Below are 21,858 nucleotides of genomic sequence, written 5' to 3' on the forward strand. Positions count from 1 at the left end.
GCCGGCGCTGCCTCCATGGCGACGCGGCGGAAGGGCAGTCGAAGATGGCGGCCGAGCCGGGCGGCGGGCGCCCCTGGCCGTGCCGCCGCTGCCGGCCGCTGCTCGCCGCTTTTACCGCCGCGCTGCTGTTGCTGCCGCTTCTGGGCTGCGGCCGTGCCGCCGTCCTTTCTCCCTCCTCTTCCTCGTCCTGTCGCCACCGCGTGCCCAGCGGCGACGAGGTGGGGCCGCCGCGGGGGGTCCCTAGACGGCGGCGGGGGGCTGGGGGCGAGGGGTCCTCCGTTTCCCGTTGTTGGATCCGCCCTCTCCCGGCTGCCGCGGGCCGCTGAGCGGGTCTGGCCCCTCGGCCCCCCCCGGGGTGTGGTCGGTGGCGGCGCCGGTGAGGGCGGCGGGAGCGGTGCGGTGCCTGCCCGCCCGTCCCGGCGGTGCGGGAGGAGAAATGCGGGAAGGGGCTTTGTTTAAAGACGGGCAAAAAGGTGCTCTTGTAGGTGAGGAGGAGCGGGAAGCACCCATTGGTGTGGCTGTCCTTATCCAGCGGCTTGGTCCTCTCCCTGCCAGGTTGTCTACCAAGTTCCTCTAAAGGAAAATCATGTCTTGAAGAGAAATGTGGATCAGCAGCTAAGAATTAACATTACCTATGACAGAAGTGTTGAGAAGTGAGTATAGTGTTGTGACAACTTTTTTTCCCCCTAAGTATCCAAGAATTAAAATCTTATTAACTAAAGCTTGTTTGTTTTGTTTTTAAAAATAGTTTGCTCCCTGAGAAAAGACACCTTATAAAGGTATGTCATATTTGCTTCCTCTTTTTATTTGTACGTACTTATTACATAGATGCTAAGCTGAAGGCCAATTTAATGAAAGGCTTTGAATACCAGCAATTTCATACCCTCTAGTCTGGGAAACCGAGCGTTTGTGTACAAGTGATGCCTCCATTTCAAGTACTTTCAGTGTTCTGATGAATGTTGTTTGACAGGTGTTTGCTATATCCCACGGAGCAAAGGTTTCAGTGAGCAGGATGTATATAGTTTTTAAATCCTCTTTGAAGCTGTACATTCAAATTAATGCTGATTCCCTTCTCGTTTTGCCATTCTAGTAACAAAATGTTGGAATACTGGAATAAATATTTCCTAAATGTATTCATAGCAATTGAACCTCTTAGGAAGTCTGGATTTCTGCTATTCTGCTCTACCATATAACTTGGTAGTTAATGCTTTTAAGGTGTGTTAAGTTTGCACTGCTGCTGGGTGACTTTTATTTTTGTTCTACTCAGAGCAAACTTTTTCCACAAGCTATATCTTATTTGGAGAAGACATTTCAAGTGCGCAAATCCAGGGGTACTATATTACTAAGCAGGTATGTGAAACTTTGTTGAAAATCACTTGCTATATTTGATATTTAACGTTGCATTGTATAGCCTTTGAAATGGGAACACGACTGTAAGAAATGCCCTCCTCAATCAGACCAGTGACCCATCTGACCAGTGGTGGTAGCAGATGCTATTTAGGGAGCACGCACAAATCTGCCTGCCTTCCTTGGTCAACACCTCTATTTGTTGTATCAGAGCTGTTAAAGGGTATACATGCTGCTGGTTTCCTTTATACATATCCCTATTTATGAACCTGTTCCTAATCTCTCTTTAGACCTGTGGATACTCCAGCTGCATTGTCTTCCAGAGCAGGGTAACGAACAATCCTTACTGTGGAAGTTACATTAAGTACCTGTATTTACAGTGTTGTTGGGTGCTGTAAGACTATTCTACAGTTTAATAATAAACCAGTGCTGACTGTCTTTCATGTTTGATTGAAGGCAGTGTGCCACAAACCAATACTTAAGGAGGAAAGCGGATCCTCACAGATACTGCCGAGGAGCCTGTGCAGACCACACAAGGTGTGGGCCAGTTATAGTTCCTGTGAAACATCTCCAGGTAAGCTAAGCCATCCAAGTGCTTCTTAACCTTTGAAATATTATTGTTGTGGAAATTAATAAAAAACATAATATCACTAACTGTGCAGAAGTGACCTGTTTGTGGGGGATCACTAAATTTGAGCGGCAGAATAGAACAACTTCAGTTAGTGGGATTTTCTTTAGTTTATCCTGTTCAATCGAAAGTCAAGTAAAACTGAACTATTTACTGGTCTCTAAGCCTGTGTTACAGTGAACTGTACAAAGAGGATGAGATTCAAAGCTTGTTAAATTGCTGCTTGTCACTTTGTTATTCACCTTGGTCAATGAGTAATGTGTCAGATTTTCACAGAATTAATAATAAATTCTGATTTTTTTTGAAGACCATATTTTAAGAGGTTATCTACTGAACCAGGAGCATAGTGCAGGAAATGCTTCAAACTTGTTCTCTTGTGTGAATTTTTAGTTCAACTACAGTATGTGTTCAGTAGATTTCCTCCTTCCTCTTTTCTTGAAGTTTCAACTACAGTATTACAAATGTACCAGACTGCATGTGAAACGCAGTTACAACTTATGTATAATATTTCCGTGACCCAAGAATTTTTCAATTTCTAGGAAATAAAGGGTGCTAGTTTTGGGATATCTGGCTTGGTGGACCTTTTTTTTTTTTCCTTCAAAAGCTGCCACCTTCTTGGTGTGTAATAAATCAAAAGAGCTAGTCATTTGAAAGTTATTCCTTGGCTCTGGTTTCGTTTACTGTCAGGGAGTTTTCTCATTTTCTGCTTGCTTACAATGGTATTTATGCTTGACTTCAAGCTAATTGAACTTTGTCATGCAAAATTTTGGTTATTGCTAAAGTAAATTGTTCCATTTGAACATTGTCAAAGCAATGCAGGGTCTGCAGTGAGAATGAATGGCACTGTGGGCCCACCGGCTTACCTGACCAAGAAGGGGTTCGAGATGCTGACTTTGTGCTTTACGTTAGTGCTCTCACTACTGAAAGGTGTGGCCATGAAAATATCATTGCGTATGCAGCCTACTGCCAACTGGAAGCTGAAATGGACAGGCAAGCATTCCCTCTGTTGCAAACTCTTTCTTAAATTAAGCTTACAAGTGTTTTAAATTGGTTAGATGTGGAGCTTTAATTGTTTGTGTTGCATAATAGAGCAAAGTAGAAGTCGTTAGTGAAATAGACAAGTGCTGTATTTGTGTAAAACCACAAAACCTTCAAATGGTGTTTAACTTGCAAAGCTGAAAGGCGTTTAAGCCAGAGCTAATCCTCTGGTATTACTGCCTAAACTTTATCTGAAGATCCTGTTTCTGTTGAAGTGAATGTCAATTGTAGCCATTGTAACAGATACTTTGTACCTCTATAGTGTCTCACCTAAAATTCGTATCTCTTACACTGTTGTTGCTAACACCTGTGCCGAATACTGAAAATAGAGATTGATCCTGTCCCCCCCCCACTTCAACTGCCAGTAATACAGTTGCTGTATTGTTAACAGACGTTTTAGAAACTACTTGGGAAGTTGTTTGGAAGCACTCAGTTTTATTTTAAAACTTCTGCCCCTTCAAGTGAATATCGTTTGAATTTGCTAGTATCTTACTGAAAACAATGTAATTTTAAAACTGTCTTCCAGGCCAATAGCAGGATATGCTAACTTGTGTCCAAATATGATTTCAACACAAGCTCAGGAGTTCGTTGGCATGTTATCTACAGTGAAACATGAGATTATCCATGCACTGGTAAGGATTGATGTTACAAAATGTGTTTCCCTGAAATCTGTGCCTGCTTCCTCACATACCTCCAGCTTGTTGCCAGAGAAGGATGTTTGGTGGAGGAAAGCTTTTGCTTTGACTCCTTCCATTTGTGTTAATTGCCTTGAAATGTTGTACTTCCAGTTTGTCTGTGGTGGGTGTGATAACTCTTTCATGGCATTTGACTTTGCATGTGAATGTCTTACCGAAGGTTTCCGTGTGCTTGGTTTTTAACTTGAAGGGTTTCTCTGCTGGACTGTTTGCATTTTATCGTGATGATGATGGAAAACCTCTGACAGCAAGATATGCAGATGGACTCCCTCCTTTTAATGAAAGGTATTTTATTTTTTGGGGCCTCTTGGTGCTCCCATTGAAGGATGTTTCACATTGTCTTTTTAGAATGTATTCTTGCCTGTTGAAAATTCAACCTGATTCCATTATTAGAATGTTTTCCCTTTATTATGTTCAAACATTCATATGTGGTTTTTTTTTTTAGTCTTTCTTTACGTTGGTATTAAGCAGTTATGTTATCCACATATATTACAGACTAAGGCAGGATTTCATTTATCAGGAGGATTGAAGTTAAGCATTAAAACTACCCGTGCTTAAAGTCTAATATTTGCTGAACACCTTAACTAAATTGAGGCTTGTATTTTCTCTTAATTCTGTTCACCTTTTTTATAATAGCATTTCTGATGATTTTTGTTTCTTACGCTTTTCGTAACTGCAGAAAATACGTCTTGAGTCTACAGGCATCTTTTTAATAATCTTTGGTTTATTAAGTCAGACTTGTGCATATAATGAATGCATACCTTGCAAAGGAGAAACGTTGCATAAGAAATTTAAACTCAGGAAGCGTGAGGAAGTATAGAAATTATTCATGATTCTGTTTCATACAGAGATAATTCTTTGCACAGTAGTGTGTATTTGTGGGAAAGATTTGTAACCAAAACATTGTTCTAACAGTCTAGGTTTGTATCAGTGGAGCAATAAAGTCATTCATAAAGCAGTGAGGTTATGGGACATACGTGGAGGAAAAATGCTGCGCCACGCTGTTCATCTTCTGATAACACCTCGTGTAGTTGTAAGTGTGGATAAACTTAAAAATTTAAACTTTGTATGCCAAGGTTACCATCACGTTCTTGAGTCATAAATATTTCTTATTCTTTAGGAAGTAATAACCTAATATTGAATACGCTTTCCCTGAAAGTATGGCCCAAAGACTATATGTGATTAAGACTGTATAATTAGTTGAGAGGGTATATGCAAAGTAAAGTGGAAAATGGTTGACAAGAGTATGAAATAAATAAATTGACATAGTAAAGAGACAATTAAGGGACTGGGAGGTAAGCTATAAAAGGTTATAGCAAAACTGATGTTGAATAGATTCCTTAATCCTACTCTTTAGATGTCTTCCTACAAGCTTAGACATCTAGTATTCCTGTTGCCTTAACAGATACTGTTGTCACTGCTTTTCTCATTTACAAGTTCATCCTATTTTCTACTTTTCTTCTTAAAAGCACTGTTTTAATCTCTTTCTAATTTTATTGATTCCGAAATAATGTAGTGAATGTTTTGTCACATTTAAAAAGAAATTCCTCAAGTATTCTTGAAATCTTTCTTGCTTCCCTTACCCCCAACAGAACATATGCTTAAGTGTAGTAAATTGGATTGGAAACAAGTTACAGTGTTAATCATATTTGGCCACAAATAATCTTTTTATTTGTTTTAAATGTAACCTACTATATAGAGCAGACTTAGTTTAGTTACCCCTGTTGTGAAAATTGGCCGCGCTGCACGAACTCTTCAGAGCATTGGGTGCTCTTGGGTGGTGCCTCACTGGCAAAGGCTGGGCTCCTGACCGTGAGACCACAGCGTTGTTGTGATGCCTCTTGAGGTTTTCAAATATCTTGCAGAAAACACTTCCCCATGCAAAACTAGGTGACACGTACATGTTCAGAGTAGAAAAGTGGTTTTTTTTATCTGAAACATTTGGGAGAAGCAGGGTTGTAGTGTTCCTATGCTATTCGCTTTTTTAGTTGGTTGGTTGGTTAGGTTTTTTATGGTCTTAAGTGAGTGCATGCCATTCTCAGCTAATTCCATTGCTGTTTTAGTCTTGTAAACTTGCACCATTTATTTCCAGGAGATGAGTAGACAGATTGTTAGACTTGGTGCTGGGGTACTTGCTGGCTTAGTCAGCTTCTCAGTAGAAGTGTTTTACACTCAAAGGAAATCAAGATGGTAGAAAAAGAAACACTGAAATACTTTTAAAAGACAATTCTAGAACATGAGGAGTGTATATGGGTATCCATCTGGGTATTTTGAGAGTTGAGTTGAAATGTTTTCTTTCTAGGAGGAAGCTCGAAAACATTTTAATTGTCCAATTCTGGAGGGAATGGAGCTTGAAAATCAAGGTGGCATGGGTACTGAGCTCAATCACTGGGAAAAAAGATTGTTGGAGGTTAGTGCTGGTATTAGGAATGGAGTGGGGGTGGGAATCTCTGTTCTTCTGTCTTTGTTTTAGGTTTATAGTGGTACCTACTGGAGCCTTGAAAAGCAGTGATATCAGACTTCACCAAAAAATATCACAAACAGTACTAAACTAAAGATACTTAAACATCCCATTTCTAGATAAATTTATCTTCTCACTTGTTGCTAAGTCTCAGAGTATGAGTTTGAGGTAAGATGATTACTGAAAGACTAAATGTCTCTTAGTTTTGTCTGCCAGTTGCCTTTTTGAGAAGGTGTGCTCTATTTTTAGGGAAAAAGGGGTATTCCTTTGAGTAATTTCAGTTTTGTCACCCTCTGCCTCAAATATCTGATTGTTCTGTCTACTCATTATCTTGACTTAATCTTTATTCATGTGCCCTGGGGTTAGCTTTTGCCATCCCTGCTCCAGAACCTCATCTGATCAAGGAAACACTTTTCATCCTGAAAACACTTTTCATTCATTTAAGCTTATTTTTATTTGCAACTTTGTTGTGTGTGATATTTTTTGACAGAGATACGCTTTCTAGTTACTGTTATATGCAATGAGGTAAACAAGAAAGTAATGCTTCAGCACAGACCTTTTTGTGGCAGTCATCTTGAAAAATGTGTTTTTCTTGAGACCAAAATTGTTAGCTTTTCCTGCTTTTCAGTAATCTTTAGTATGGAACAGTAATTTGAAGCCAACCGGAAAGACTGCCATTAGAATGAGGATAATTCTAAGGATTGAATAAGATTAACAAAAAAGATACTATTACTAGTCTCCTTTCTACCTTTCCAGAGAAACTTCGTATCTGGAAAGTAACCAGTTTGGTTTTGGTCTTGATCCAATTCTCATCAAGTACCATAGTGATTGATAGCAAATTTGGTGCTACTAAATTTGCTGGTGGTAACTCCTCCTAATCACACAAGTGGAGAGGAAAGGCTGGAAAACTGCATGTTTTTAAGAAATAATAGAAATGAGATGAAGTTCAGTAGCAGAAATCCCAGAGTTGTGTAATTAAGGGTCAGTGACTTTTGCTGTAAGCCTGAAGTTTATCAAATGGAAATGACTGAGCAGGAAAAAAGACACGGGTGTTACAATTGCCAGTTATAAGATGATTAGGAAACTGATTAGGAAAAGGTGACTGGAGTTGCTCTTTTGAGGATGGTGTGAACTTGCTTATTTTTAAAAGAGATGGAAAATTCCATTGCCACACTAATAAAGCTTTTTTTGGAATGCTGTGTTCTTTGAGTCACGCGGGCTACGCTGAGAAGGACTACCAGAAATTGTATGGAAACTAAAAATCAGTCTTGCACAAGAAAATTAAATGAGCTTGGCTTTCATCTTGCCAAAAGGAGACAGAAGACGTGGCGTGATTGCTGATGATAAATATGCTAGAAAAGAGAAGTGTTTTATTTTGCCCAGAGAAAAACGACTACATATTGGTCATGAATGAGATTTAGCCAGAATTTGGAACAGCATTTCTGACTTTTAGAATTCCAAAGCTTTGTAGGGTGGAGTAGGGAAAGGAGGTGCACTTTCGATCACTTTTATGGAAGAGGTTGGAATTTGATTGTCAATAGTAAGAAGGGACTGGAAATAAAATCCTTTCTCATAGGAAACATTTTCTTACAATAACGATTTTCAATGGCTTGCTAATAGTAACTGGTGACTTTCAGAATGAAGCAATGACTGGATCCCATACACAGAATCGAGTCTTTTCCAGGATCACCTTAGCTTTAATGGAAGATACAGGGTAAGAATTAATATGATGGCCGAGAGGTGGGGAGGGAAGGAGGTTGGTTAATTTGTTTGAGTTTCATTGTACTTGATTTTATTTGGAGTTGATGCACCTGTGCTTATCAAACTGCAACACAGTAGATAATCAGTGTAATAAGCATTGCATTATACAAGGAGATAAACCTAGTATGTTCATTTTTCTTTATGTATTTCAAAACCCATCCATTCTTAATCTAGCCTTAAAAGTTTGGATTGGATTGCAATGCATAGTACTGTTTGTAATTTCTGTTTACTTTTTTCTTAGTATAAGTCTTAGTTGCATCTATAAAACCTGTAGAATGTTTTTTCGACTCTTCTTGTATGTCGAAAGCATAATTTGGCTAAAATTTTATCTTCTTGTATGCAGTGTTCCTTTGAAGATCACAGTGCATTGCTGTTGAAAAAGCAAGCAATACAGATTTCTTTTAGTTCATTGTGACTTGAAAAATTGTGAAATTGCAATATATTTTGTTATAGGCAGAAGGGGATGCAGTTTCCCTTTTTACTTCCCTTGAAGACCTTAAGGCATAGAATGAAGTTCTTTGAACTGTTGTTTTATTAACCAGAACACTAATTTGTAAGTAACTATGTTCTCATTTCAAAATACCCTTACAGCTGGTATAAAGCAAATTACAGCATGGCAGAGAAATTAGATTGGGGGCGCAATAAAGGCTGTGACTTTGTGATGAAGAGCTGTAAATTCTGGATTGACCAAAAGAGACAAAAGTAAGAATACAATCTTTTTAAAGAGGAAACTCTCTGATGCTTGTTTACATTTGTCCTTCACATGCAACTCAGTAAAAAGAAGTAGAGGTAGATTAACAAGGAATGCCCTCCTAAGTACCTTCAGAATGCACCCAAAAAGCAGCACACAAAAAATATTGAGAGCAGAAGCATCCCACCCAATAAATACAGGGCCAAACATCTTAAAGTGTAAAATGTGCTTACACTATAAGAGGGCTATGCTTTAGAGAGGAAAGAGGGACTTAATCTGTAAGTGTTTGCTTTCTTATTTTGTCCCTGTTAACTGGAAATGCAGCCTATGTAATTTTGCATTACTGGATTGTACTTAAAGCAACAGAAGGAGACGACACGCATCTTCACAACAAAGCCTTCTGAGAGGCATCTTCAACACAAAGCCTTCCTTCTTTGTTACAGTACTCGTAAATTTCTAGGACACAGCTGCCTCGTGGGCCTGTTTTGCTTGTATGTTTTGGGGTTTTTTTCTTTAGAGTTTACAAAGCAATGTCATTAAAATTAAACAGGTGCATTGTAACTTTGGCTTGATATTCTTTAAATTAGAAAGATCATAGCCAGAAAAATAACAATAATTAGCCTCCAGAGAAGAAGTCAGAGCTTTTATGTCTGATTGACCAAGTGGGGGAGAGCGGGAACAGACGGCTTGCCAGGGTGCTTAGTTAAATTATAAAAAGCAGTTACACTGATTTCATGTACTTTTTTCTTTTTGAGGAGGCAATTAATCAGTCCATACTGTGACACTTTGAGGAGTAATCCTTTGCAGTTAACCTGCAGACAGGACCAAAGAGCAGTAGCAGTGTGCAACTTGCAGAAGTTTCCAAAGCAGTTACCTCAGGAATATCAGGTATAATGGATCTTAATTTACCACATAACTAACTGTTTTAATGCTTGTGCTTTGCAGCCATGTGATTTATATTTGTTTAGTTTTTTTCTTCTGAACTAGTAGACAGGAGTAGGTATTGTGAAAAATGTCTTCTTACTTTATCATAAGCAGTCTAGAGACTGAAAAGAAGCCTTGTGATCTTAATAAAGCAATAAGGATATTGCTTAGCCATCTAACCAAATACTGAATGGAAATGCTGCTGTATAGCATTAGTCCCCCAGAATGTTTTGTTTGAGGTATTTCTTCACCCAGTCTGCTGCCTTGTGCCACTGGATGCCAAGAAATTTGTTCTTTTTCATCCCAGAGAATGCTATGACTGCAAAGGCTGGGCGCAGGGTGGGCAGGGGAAGAGGTGGGGAGTGATACATGCAAATGTGAATGTTTCTGCATTATTTAAGTATTCTTAAATACTTCTGGCTCATCTGGCTCATTGGTATTGTAAGTTGTTATTAATAGCATTTCTGAGCTGATGTTCTTACAGCTGCAGCACTTGGTTCTGTATAAAAAACAGTTGTTCACTTGTCTTTGTGCAAACTGTTCACTGCCTGTTTTGTTTTGCAGTATTTTGACAGTCTTGATGGAGTACCAGCAGAAGAATTGCCTTATTATGGTGGCTCAGTAGAAATTGCTGACTATTGTCCCTTTAGTCAAGAATTCAGTTGGCATTTAAGTGGTGAATTTCAGCGCAGCTCAGACTGTAGAATAATTGAAAACCAACCAGGTCAGTTTTCAGGACTTCAGTATGGTATTTAAGAGACTATGTTTGTTAATCTGGAGTGAACTTGCTATATATCCTAACTAATTGGATGTGAAATTAGTTTTGCACTACTAGCTGTGTAAAAGTTGTGCTGGGGTGAGAAGCACAGCACACCTTATACACCTAGAAAGAAAACACTTGCATCTAATACAAGAATTGCGTAAGAACTGAACAGAAATTAACTCCAAATGATCCAAATATAAGACAAAGTGTGTGTGTGGGGGGGTTGATTGGTTATTTTTTTAAGTCTCTGAAAAATAATTCTGTTCCACCTCTGCGTATTTTTTTTCAAGGCAAGGATCATTGCAAATTACCAGGACATAGGTGTGTCTCCTAGGGCAGTGCATGCATGTTCAATATTGCAGAGCTCTAGAATGCTGCAGGATGTTACCTGGCTGTGCAGTTGTTTCAAAACCAACCAAACACCCTCTGCCCTCCAGCCAGCAATCACAACTGGCGCTCTCTGTGGGGCAAACATACCCACATAGTTCTGATGGAAAGTGCTTGCTTAGGTTTCTTCCCACTTCATATTCAAGGCAGTATAATTCCCAAATTGATAATGATTAATGGTCTGAAAGATTCCAACCTCAAATTGCCTGTAGAAACACTGACTAATTATAGCATATTAAGTTGATGTGAACTTTCTGTTCCCCTAGTAAGTTGCAATTCACTATATTCTTTCTACCTTAGATCCTACCAAAAACTATGGTGCAGAGAAATATGGACCAAACTCTGTATGTCTTATTCAGAAATCTGCTTTTGTCATGGAACAGTGCAGGAGGAAACTCAGTTACCCTGACTGGGGTAGTGGATGTTATCAAGTAAGTATGTATTGGGTTTTTATCTTTTTTTCTTTTTTTAATTACCCTGAAGGGAAAAGTCTGGCATAAAATATAGACTGTGACTGTTAGAACTTTGCACCTGGACACTGTACATTATATTCTCTGCCTTTAATCACTAGATTATATGTTATGCTTTGACAATAATTATCTTCTAACTATAAACCTGTAGTTTAGATCATGCATCAAGTTAAGCGTGTGACTGCTGGGATGGTTTGTGTGTTACTTCCAGTCTTGCTAGGGGCTTCACCCGTCTTACCCGTATGACACCTTCTCCACAGCTAAGTAGGAATGGTTACACTGGAATCTTCTGTTGTTGAAGCTTAATGTTAATTAGTCACTCTGATTTTTCAAAAGTAAGTGCTGTGCATGTCACTTACTTTTCATTATCCTCCTTATCTTCAGGACTACCTCACTAAAGGTGTCACTTTGAACAACAGCACAATTCTAAAAATGTAGTCGTTGGCAGAAGATGGATCATACTCGTTCTCAGTTGATGAGCTGCATAGTTGCACAAAGAGTACAGTCAGTCCTTTAAAGCGTCCTTGAACCAAATATTTGCTCTGAGTGCATTAAATACTTGCAGTTAGTCTATGCTCTATAAAACCAGCTGTTTAGTAAATGTGGTGTTTACTTATTGAAAGAGCCTCCAACCCCCAGAACATATTTCTGAGAAATCATAATACAGACTTGACTTTAATTCTTTTATTTTAAGGTTTCTTGTTCTCCGCAAGGGCTGCATGTGTGGGTCAAGGACACGGTGTACTTGTGCAGCCGCTCGGGTCAGGTATTAACTGTGAGCATTCAGATGAATGGCTGGATACACATTGGGAATCTGATTTGTCCAGCCTGTTCGGACTTCTGTGACTCCTGTCCTCCAGAGCGGGATCCTCCAGCTTCTAACTTAACAAGAGCTGCGCCCATCGGTAGGTTTCCTTATTTGCTGAAGTGCAACAATATTAAATGTCTGAAAACTCTAAGGGTTTGTGTCAGCTCTGACTGTCAGGGAGCAGGAAAGGAGAGCTATGGCCTGGCTGTTCTAAGATCCTAGGTATAGGACTTAAAGGAAGATGGCAAAGGCACCCTGCTTCTTGCCGTGTAATCATGCAGGATAGTGGCTAACATAGGAGAAATGTGTCTGAAACATAACCAGTTCATGTCATGTCTCCTTCTGGTAGTCGTCCCAGAAATCCAGCTTCAGCCTAGCAACTCACCGGAAATCTAAGCTGTGTTTGGAAGGCCATATCATTATTATAACCTCCAAAATTAACACCTTGCTGGAAAGTGAGTTCTCACTTGTATAACTTCCTACTGACAATGTTAATGCTGTAATCCAGAACATGACAGATTTGTCAGTTTGATTTTTTTTGGTGGAGGAAAAAAGCTTGACTTGCTGACTGCCATTAGTGTTTTGTCCAGAACAGATGGCTTTCTAAAAAGCCAGTTGATGAAAGAGATGCTCTTTACAGTATTTTGCACTAGTGACTTGTTTTTAAACCTTTAACCAATTCTTTATTGGATGTGCTGTCTCTACTGCAGTTTTCAAGGACAAAATAAACCTGTTTAGTTTTAGTTTACCTGCACACTGAATTCTTTTTTTCAAAGTGGTGCACTTCGGTTTGTGTGTACTATTTCAAATAGTTTTGGTTTGTCTCAGAGAAGGCAACATTTCAGGGGCTGGTGGAATGAGGCCTGTAGGTTAGATTTTAGAAGAAGAAAGCTGTAACCTAGGAGATGCACATCATCTAGTATCTGTTTGAAGCCATGCTTGGTATTTCTCTCACACACACACACACACACACACACACACACACACACACACACACACACACACACACACACACACACACACACATATATATATATTAGAAAAAAGGTTTTTATCTGTTCAAGTTTACATTTGTGTCCATGGTTTTCTCAAGCCTCATGGCTGTGTGGTTTACTTACCATATGGACAGACTCCCTGATTCATGTATTGGGGTTTCCCCTCCCCTTTTTTATCCCTCCCCTTCAGCTTGCTGTTTTGTGGCTTGGGTATTGATATGACTTAGAGCCATACAGATCAGAAGTATTAATAAAATGGTCTTTTGAGAGTCTATGGTTTTGAAATGCTGTTTCTCCCCATTCATGCCATAGGGAACTTCCTGCTCTTGTCTTGCCACACCAATAAATTTTTCTCATTTCTGCTCCTAATTGCTCTTAGTGAATGAATGCAGAAATTTATTTAATTATGAAGGGAATAATCATGTTGGCTGGTTTGAATTTTAGCCTTGAAAGTTAGAATAAATCAGTGCAGATTACTGCAAATAGAGTTTTGCTCTTTGGTGGTTTTTAGTGTTCTCTTTCTTATTTTATCATCTCTTTAAATACAAAATTTATAAGTTTTATGGTGTTTTGTTTTTTGTTTTAGACTTGTGCTCCTGCTCATCTAGCCTGGTTGTAACCCTTTGGCTGTTGATGGCTAATTTAATTCCCCTGCTAACAGGATTATTTCTCTGCGCATAGAGTTAAGCATGGGGCAAGAAGCTGTTCCAAGATGAAACACCATCATGTTGCACTCCTTATTATGGAGCATGGAGTTTTTTTGTCTCTTCAGGCAGCTGTCTTCTGCTGAAACTCATCCCTCCTGGCAAGTGTCGGTGCAGACAGTAGTCATGGAGGTGCTGGCAAAAGCAGCCAGAATTTGAGAGGAGAAAAATTTACCTTGTCATCTCAATAAGTGCCAGTATTTTCCTGAATTGCAACCTTTGATTTATCTTTTTTTTGAGGCAGTTAGAAGATCCACTATGCCAACTGCGTTAGACTACCTGGCAATTCGGTCAAGATTTGAAACAAGAACTCTTCCGTTATAGAACTGAGGGGGGTTTTTTGTTATGTCCTGTGTGTGGCTGGCAGCAAAGCATCCTCAACTAGAAATATACCTCAGTGGTTTAGTCAAAAGCCATGTAAAAATCAGTTATCATCACTGCTAATAACCCAGGCCTGAATAGGTGTGGGGATTTTTTTTGTGTGTTTTTGCCACTTCTTACAAATTATGGGGGTAAGAAGTAATTTAATGGAATAGACCAATGGTTGGCAATTGCCTCCACAACTGGATTCTGCAGCTTTGAGGCTTCTCAGAATTCATACTAGTTTGCAGTAATGTGACTAATTCTTGGGCTTCACTTAAACCTTCCTAGGTGCACCAAGCAGAATTTCAGGCTGGTAACCAAGACAACTCTCTGGAAATCTTATTCTCTTTAGCATGTGCCAGTTCTGCTGTGAAATTGAATACATCAAATGTTTGAATATTCTCTTGCTAGGCAAAGGCATTTCAGTACTGACACCCAATCTGTAAAATTGGGATAGGATTTCTGATTATTTTTCATTTTTTTGGTTTGTTTCTTAAATAATGGATTTTTTTTTTTTTTTTCTTTAAGTAGTATGAACAAAATGCAGCTGTTCTCACTTTTTGTTGATGGGCAAACAAGTAGCAATGGCAGCTATAATCTTGCAGGACCATGTGGGTTCTCTAAACCAAAACCAGTATTGAATATGTAAAGAAATCTGTCTTTATTTTTAGCTTTTTTTTTCCCTCCACTTTTCTTCTTGGACATAAATACTGTGGATTATTTGAGCATTTGTAAGAAGTCGAGAATTGGACATTTTGAACCACATGAGGGCACAGCTTGTTACAAAGTGAATCACTTGATGGACAAAATATGTAAGAGACAGGAAAGGAGCAAAATCTGTCTACCTAAGGACAGCTGCTCTATGCAACACTTGTAAGGATGTTTGTATTTGTTTCTGACTCTATAATGTATAGCAAATAATCCTGTTCGGAGTAAAAGAAACTCTTAGGTGGTCCAGTCCACTGTCTGTCCTGTTAGGATAGTTTTCGTTGTTGGAAAAGTGTTAAACTGGAGGGAGCAGACATGCCCAGTGCGTTAAAAAATGCAAGTGCGGGGAGAAAGATCATGTTACTCTGCTTCTTAAATGTGTGTGATGTTAGAATTGTCGGTGACTAGATCCCTTTCTAAAGTGAAAGGTAGGTGGAAGGGGATAGAGTAAAATTTATTTAGCTACAATTAACTTATTTAACAATAGGACTTCCATTGTAATTATAAGAAAATCTTTGTGCCCACTGGACTTGGGTTTTTTTTTTATTTAAAGAAACTCTTACAACACTGCTGAGGTGAGTAAGCTGCAGCCTAAAACTGTCTGAAGGCATCACAGTCAAGAGAGTACCTTGCACTGGGCTAGTTCCCCTTCTTAACTGCAGGTTAAGTTTGCTTTGAATTATGCAAGGCCTAGGCTAGCCTTAAGTAGGTGTTTCTGAGAAGCAATACAAATTAGGAATCAAATGCTTTAAATGTGTACAAATTCCAATTAAGAAACACTCAGATTAATAAGTGAACACTGATTATTTTAATATATGCACAATCAACAGTCAGTGTCAATTGACTCCTTGAAAACATAAAGGTTTGAAAATGCATCTTAGGTCCCAGAGGTTGATATTGTATTTTTTGTCTGTTGTGCAATAATACAGTTTAAATGGTATCACTCAACAAAACAATGCTTTTGATACTTGAAAAGAAATTATTGGTTATTTTTTCTTACTGTGAAATATTTGCACTGTCTGAACTTTCTGGTTAACTTTATAACTGTTAAGCTTTTTTACTGGTGTTAATTTATTGTGCTCGGTATTTGATATGCTGGTCTCCTGTCTGTGTAAGTGTAAAATTTGTCATATTTAATTGAATATTTTCATCTTCAACACAGTTGTTTATCTTGAGGGTTTTTCTTTTATTCTCTCTTCATGAGAATTAGTGGAAGATGGCTTAAAAACTCAGTGCTCACCTACTTCTGAATTGTATGCATTCTCTAAAGAAAGAGGCCGTAGTGTGTTGCACCCACAGGGGAAAACCAACCTGCCTGCCTGTCAGAGCTCTTATGGTCGGGTTCACCCAGCCTTGCTGAGTAGCTGCATCAGTGAAGCAAACTATTACTGCCTTAATAATCTGAAGTATCAGTCATAACTTCTTTGATGTGCAGCCCCTTCAACTGGCTGTGAACTGCAGAATTGGATGTGGCTTTGGGGAGTCAGGCAAGGAAGGTGCTTTAACCAGCAAAATCCAACACATTCTGTCCTGTCAGTGCGGTAGCAGCTGTAGCCATGTTGGAACTGGCAAGAGATGTGTTGAGTTCAATTTAAAGCGAGAATGAATTGGTGACTATCAAAAAGAGTATTTGAGTAAACCTGACTACCTCAGTTCTGTTTGACTCAAGCTTCTAGCCTGCTGTGAACTTCCAAATCTTAAAATGAAGTAAAAAAGCAACTCAGGTTTTTAAGAGCAAAATAAATACAGTAGGAAGCATAAGCCATTTCTGACTGTGGAACAAAGCTAAAATTGTGGCTTAAACCAATCAGTTATGTAGCCTTAAGCATAGTTAGCCCTGTAAAAGCTGGTATTGGCTTTGAATAAATACAAAGTTTGCAGGCAGCTACTTTAGGTGTCCTAATCCCTATTGTGGCAAGTCCCTATTGTGGAAAATGTCTTTAGAAAATCCTACTGCATCTCTGATGTGTGAAAACTCTGAGATACATCCCAAACGCGCCTTTGTGTGTTCACCAGTGCAGACGGGCAGCAGGAGCCCTGGAGATGGTGCTCACAGATAATGGAGTTAGCTTGTCTGTAGCAAAAACATGTTCAGTGTGTAATGCCCACAGCTTTAGTTTTTTTAAACATTCTGTGTTTGCTTATGGAAGTAAATTAGTCTTGCAGTCTTTTTTTTACTCCCTTAGTTCCAATCTATAGCAGTTCAATTAGAAGTCGAGGCAAGTCATGTTTTAGGAAGACATTTTTCTAATATTTCAAATAATTGTGAGGAGGAAAATGCAGCAAGTAAAATCACACTGAAAAGCTGGAAATCCATTGCTCTTGAAACAAATTAAGATCTTGGGAGACTGTTGCGGCTTTGCATGTAGGTTAATTACAGAGAGAGAACTTCCTACGTGTGACTTTCAGCCGGCTGAGCAGGTCACGGTCTTTCCCCTGCAAGATGTAACAATCTTCAGGATTTGGGTCTGTTTGTAAGCTGAATAATGTGATCTTATACTACCGGACTTCTAAAACACAAACGTTGCCTTTTTAATGTGAAGCTTACCTTGGAGATAAAACAACTGTTGTGAGAGAAGTGGCTGACCTTGAACGTGTGTTTCCTATTTTAGTACAGAATGTAAATAGAGAACAAACTTTTTTACATAGATTTTGATGGGATTGAGATATAAGGGCTAATTTTTGTTATTTATGGAGTAAAAATGTCTTTATTTTACTGTTTAAAAAAAGTATATCATGCAAAAGAAGGAAAAAATGTTCATCAATAAAATGTCTTTAGAAAATTGATTCTTCCTGTGCTTTCCTTTGAGCTGACACTTACTAACTGCAAGCATAAACACAATAAAGAACCAGCATTACAACAGTCATTTTTGAGAGAATTTTGAAACATGAAATGACATGAAGTCTGCATAATGCTCACTTTATTAAACCGTTATTTGATACACTTTGAATTTGAAATGTTCTGTGTTGTTACTAGCTCGTACATGACTTATCAGAAGTTCAGCCTGCCGGAGAAGTGGGGAGATTCCCGAATTCTCTATCCCACCCTCATCTATTTGATGTTTAAAAATTATGCAATATCTAAGTCTTTATCCACTTGGAATGAGAGATCATCATAACCAGTTTTGTGTAAAAGATTTGGCTACGCTTCCCACTTCAGCAGAAGGAGTGGTGGCATTGCCTGCGGTGGCTGTGAGCGGTCACAGAGCGGCCTTCACTGCTCTGCAGCAGGGATCCGCGCCGCTGCAGCTGCTGGTACCCGAGCGAGCTGGGAGACTGAGCTTTTTACAACTGATTTATAATTACAATACATTTATATATATCACTCTGATAAATGTGAGAGAGAGAACACTTCTCGAAAATGCAGAGTAAAGATGATTTTATAATCTAGCTTTTTTTTTTTTTTTTCCTTTTTTCTTTCCCCTAAGCAATATGTCAGCAAATACAGAGAGAGATTAAAAAACCCCACTTGCCTTCCTCTCTGCTGTTTTGGAAAACTGGATAAAGTGAAGCAAAAGTAGGTTACTCTTCCTTTTCGTTTGCCTTGTCTCAAAATAGGACTCTTTCAAAAGGGTTTTAAAGCTTATAAAACGTGCCACTGTTCATTCTATAGATGGCTTTAACTGTGAAAAACATCAGGTATGTAAAGTTACCCAAACTTTACATACAACGTTTAAAAACTTTTAATGTTCCAAAATTAGCGCCAGCTGTAGCAAAATAAACCCCCTGCTCTACGAACCAGTTTGTGTTTAAAATTCAGAAGTAGATAGAGATCCCTCTCCACAACTGTGAGATGTGGTGCTTAAGCCACAGCAGGGTCAAGCGTTATTCCGCAGCCTGGGACGATGCGGGAAGCTGCACTGGTGTCAGCCCAGTGGAGCTTCCCAGCAGAGTTAAAATGCAACCCAGCGTCAGATGCAGTTTTACAGCGTTTCTGTGCGTCTGCAGCGGTCATTTTCATGCATGTATAAAAAGTCAAGTACCACAGGGGGGGTTCGCTGTTGCTGGTTGTGTCCTCAGAACAGCAGCACTGCACAAGCTGCAGGCTGGGCTGTGCATACACCCTCCCTGTCAACCTGCACTTCTTCCCTTTCAGCTCCTACCAATTTATGACTATGACTTGCTGAGAAATCCTGACCCTAACACAGATGTATTTGGTTATTCCCACTGTTTTATCTGTATTTCAATGGAATACAGTAAGTTTCACAAAGGTCAGGCTACTACTGAGGTTTCTTCGTGTCCTGAATTTGAAGCAAACATCCCCCCCCCCTCCCCAAGAAAACCTTCGTGTCTCCTCCACCCTGCCCCTGAAGCTGTTTTATATCTACATCTGCTGAACATTCATGTGCGTCTGAGCGTAGTGACAATACCTATTTTTCAAAAAAAGCCTACACTGGGAAATGAAATCAAGGAAGGAATAAATGACGCAAAGTACAAAATGTTGTTTGTGCTTGAGGGGAATTATGGAAACTCAACATTTGCCTGTGTGATTGCATTTTACTGCTGTCAGACCCTTTTTTTTTTACTATAGTTTGTCTGTTTGGGTGAGTCCTTCAATTTTTCTGCATCTTGTGCTCTTCTGTAAGCAATATTAGTAGGCAAAATGTTGAGCTTCACATGAGCCAGATTGAGCTCCTTACAAGGGGAACTGTTTTCAGTTGGCAAGAAAGTAATTCTAGGGAAATGCCATATTAGTATCTCAAATACTGTTAAATTTCACATTCATTTCCTGTTGGGTATAGCATTAAACTTAAAGGCAGTTTTTACCCCAAGAATGAGGATACGGAAATACATTCTTCGTTGCTTTTACAGCAAGCACTGTCACACAACCTGTTCCTCTACTTTATTTGCCGTGGAGTTGACAGAAGTCCTGGGAAGATGAGAATGCAACCAGGTGAGGAGAGGGGATCTCTAAAGGTGCTCTGGGTGGTTCTGCAGGCACGCGATGAAATCCTGGATTGATAGACCCTCGTAGCAGATCTTATAGACGGTTGTAAATAATGGAAACCTAAAAGGAGTGCGTAGCAATGAAAATAGTTTTAAAAGTTGAATATATAAACATTTTCTTTCTGTTTATAATGGCAAGGAAAAAATATCACTCTCTTTTTTCTCTCTCTTCACAATGTAATTTTAACTTGAGGTGCCTTTACTGGAAGACTCTACAGGGCAATTAAGAGGAACTAGGGACAATTCTTGGGAGTGGCAGCAGAGAACAGCTGTTTTAGAGACAAAATGCCTATCCAGTACTTTTTATTAAAAAAAATAATCTTGAATTGCATATCCTCTTTTTCCTCCTGTGTGTAGAATGCAGGTATTATTTGCATTCATTACTCAGATCTAAAAGACTAAAAAGAAGGAAAATGTCTAACAATTCCCTTTTCCTGGCTGAAAGGTTCTTTCTCTTTTCCAAGATGTCTTAGTCATTACACGGTAAAAAATGAGTCCGCTGCATGACTTGGAGCCAAGTGTGTAACTAAGTGCAATTATAGGATACTTAGTAGATCAAGTTTGATTTAAAGTTCACGTGCTGTCAAAAGGAGCTTTTCTCATTTTTGAAAGATAATGCCATTTGAATCTTCTGTATCTGTTGTAATTCTAATAGTTGGAGGTTTTTTGAGTATCCTTTAGTGGCGTTTGGCCTTTCAGTACTGCTCATATATGAGAGGGTATGGGATAGAAGGAAGTTTAGCTTTTCTATTGCGTAAACTGAGACAAAGGTTTAAAATTATAATCTTTCATCATCCCAAAGAATTAGAGGTTCTTTTTAGCCTTTACCTCAGCATTTTTTGTGGCACTAAAGTATTGATATCAGCACATATTACCTATCCAATGCATGTAAAAAGTTTTATTTAGGAGTATGGTCCCAAATTTTATACTGAGGTAACCTAGTTAACGTTTGCCCTGAGAGCAGTGTTGCTGCAAGCTGTAATGGTGATATACTAAGAGCAAGAAACCCTTTGACCCATAGATAATGTTTGCAAGCTGACTCTGTTTGGCCTTCAGCCTTGTTTAAGGGAACAGGGATGCCTGGGGAGCTCCTTTGGATTATTATTTCTTTGGTTTCCTACATGCGTGTGGCTTGTTTCTTCTAATGCTGATTAGCCTTCACCCCATTCTACTGACTACGGCAATGAGGAATCAGGCGAAGCTGAGCTCTAACAGTGGCCCAAGATGTAGAAAATCAGTTGTTGCAGAAATGAACAAGGTAATTAAACAGAAGTACTGTTAAGGAGGCTGTGAATCACTCATAATTTGTTGTTGATTCAGTTGGGTTTTTAAATCAAAGCACTTACTTATCGAGCATATTTTTCTGTTTCAGAATCTTGTAGACTTCAGCTGAGGTCTGAGGACCTTGCAGCTTTTGTCCGTTAAGCATCTCATTTTCCAGTTCCTGAATGGACTAGAAGAAAGGAGACTGGTTACTTGAATCAGAGGGGATACTGCTGTAATACCAGCAGTTATTGAGAATGTAAATGGCTAATGATGCTTTCGTAAAACACAGAAGGATTTCTTCATGTGTTAGTGTAAAATATTTCAAAATCTTCCTTACTTTTCCCGTGCGAGCAAAGGCTTCTGCTACTCTTCTGTTTCGTCCCCCGTAGCAGGTAGTGATTAGATCAGCAACCCCACAGCTTTCCAGAAAAGTGGCTGTTGATACTGGTCCCCTGCAGAACATCTTGGCAAAGGCCACCATTTCCATAAGGCCCAAACGTATCACTGCTGCCTTTGTATTATCGCCGAAACCCAGTCCATCGCAGAACCCAGCTCCCACTGCTACGATGTTCTACAACCAGTTTATTGTGAAATACAGAGGAGGAAAGGAAAGGGTCAGGAAAGACGTGCGGTTTGCCAGCATGCGCTGAGCTTCAAGAAAATCGCACAAATCTGTCTGCAATTTCCAATGGCCATGAGCTTATCTTATGAAGAAGGTGGACAGACAGTGACTGTTGAATAAAAGTAGCTGGACTACTAGAGGATTTTTTTGAAATCTCCACTGTTATTCTCATGGGCAAAAATCAAAGCAGCTTGTTTAATATACTGCAATCACGTAGTGTGTATGCAATTAATGTTTCGTTTTTCTGCTACTTCCAAGTTGGGATGCACTGACCTTTCTG

General features: G+C 39.2%; 2 protein-coding genes across 3 annotated transcripts in view; one reads left to right on the forward strand and one right to left on the reverse strand.

Moving 5' to 3' along the window:
• LMLN (leishmanolysin like peptidase) lies at positions 1–19,120 on the forward strand. 2 transcript variants are annotated; one of them, XM_030488290.2, is made up of 17 exons: positions 2–218; positions 556–653; positions 749–779; positions 1,268–1,350; positions 1,804–1,921; positions 2,787–2,965; positions 3,540–3,645; positions 3,899–3,993; positions 4,624–4,741; positions 6,011–6,118; positions 7,807–7,883; positions 8,522–8,632; positions 9,377–9,509; positions 10,110–10,269; positions 10,996–11,126; positions 11,860–12,070; positions 13,555–19,120. In XM_030488290.2, exons 1-17 carry the CDS (start codon positions 45–47, stop codon positions 13,647–13,649), a joined length of 2,028 nt encoding a protein of 675 aa, XP_030344150.1. In that variant the 5' UTR covers positions 2–44; the 3' UTR covers positions 13,650–19,120. The 2 variants fall into 2 exon arrangements, with proteins under 2 accessions (XP_030344149.1, XP_030344150.1); XM_030488289.1 differs by lacking the exon at positions 13,555–19,120 and having other exon boundaries at positions 1–218; positions 11,860–12,541.
• LOC115608855 (glycerol-3-phosphate dehydrogenase [NAD(+)], cytoplasmic-like) overlaps positions 17,610–21,858 on the reverse strand; it is a 16,285-nt gene continuing 12,036 nt past the window's right edge. Inside the window, exons 6-8 of the mRNA XM_030488295.1 lie at positions 21,294–21,527; positions 21,037–21,143; positions 17,610–19,751 (exon numbers count right to left, since the gene is read on the reverse strand). Of these exons, the coding sequence (XP_030344155.1) occupies positions 19,655–19,751; positions 21,037–21,143; positions 21,294–21,527 (438 nt within the window). The 3' untranslated portion in view covers positions 17,610–19,654. The remainder of the gene's footprint in view (positions 19,752–21,036; positions 21,144–21,293; positions 21,528–21,858) is intronic.

This window comes from Strigops habroptila, chromosome 5 (assembly GCF_004027225.2).
Source record: "Strigops habroptila isolate Jane chromosome 5, bStrHab1.2.pri, whole genome shotgun sequence".
NCBI lineage: Eukaryota > Metazoa > Chordata > Aves > Psittaciformes > Psittacidae > Strigops > Strigops habroptila.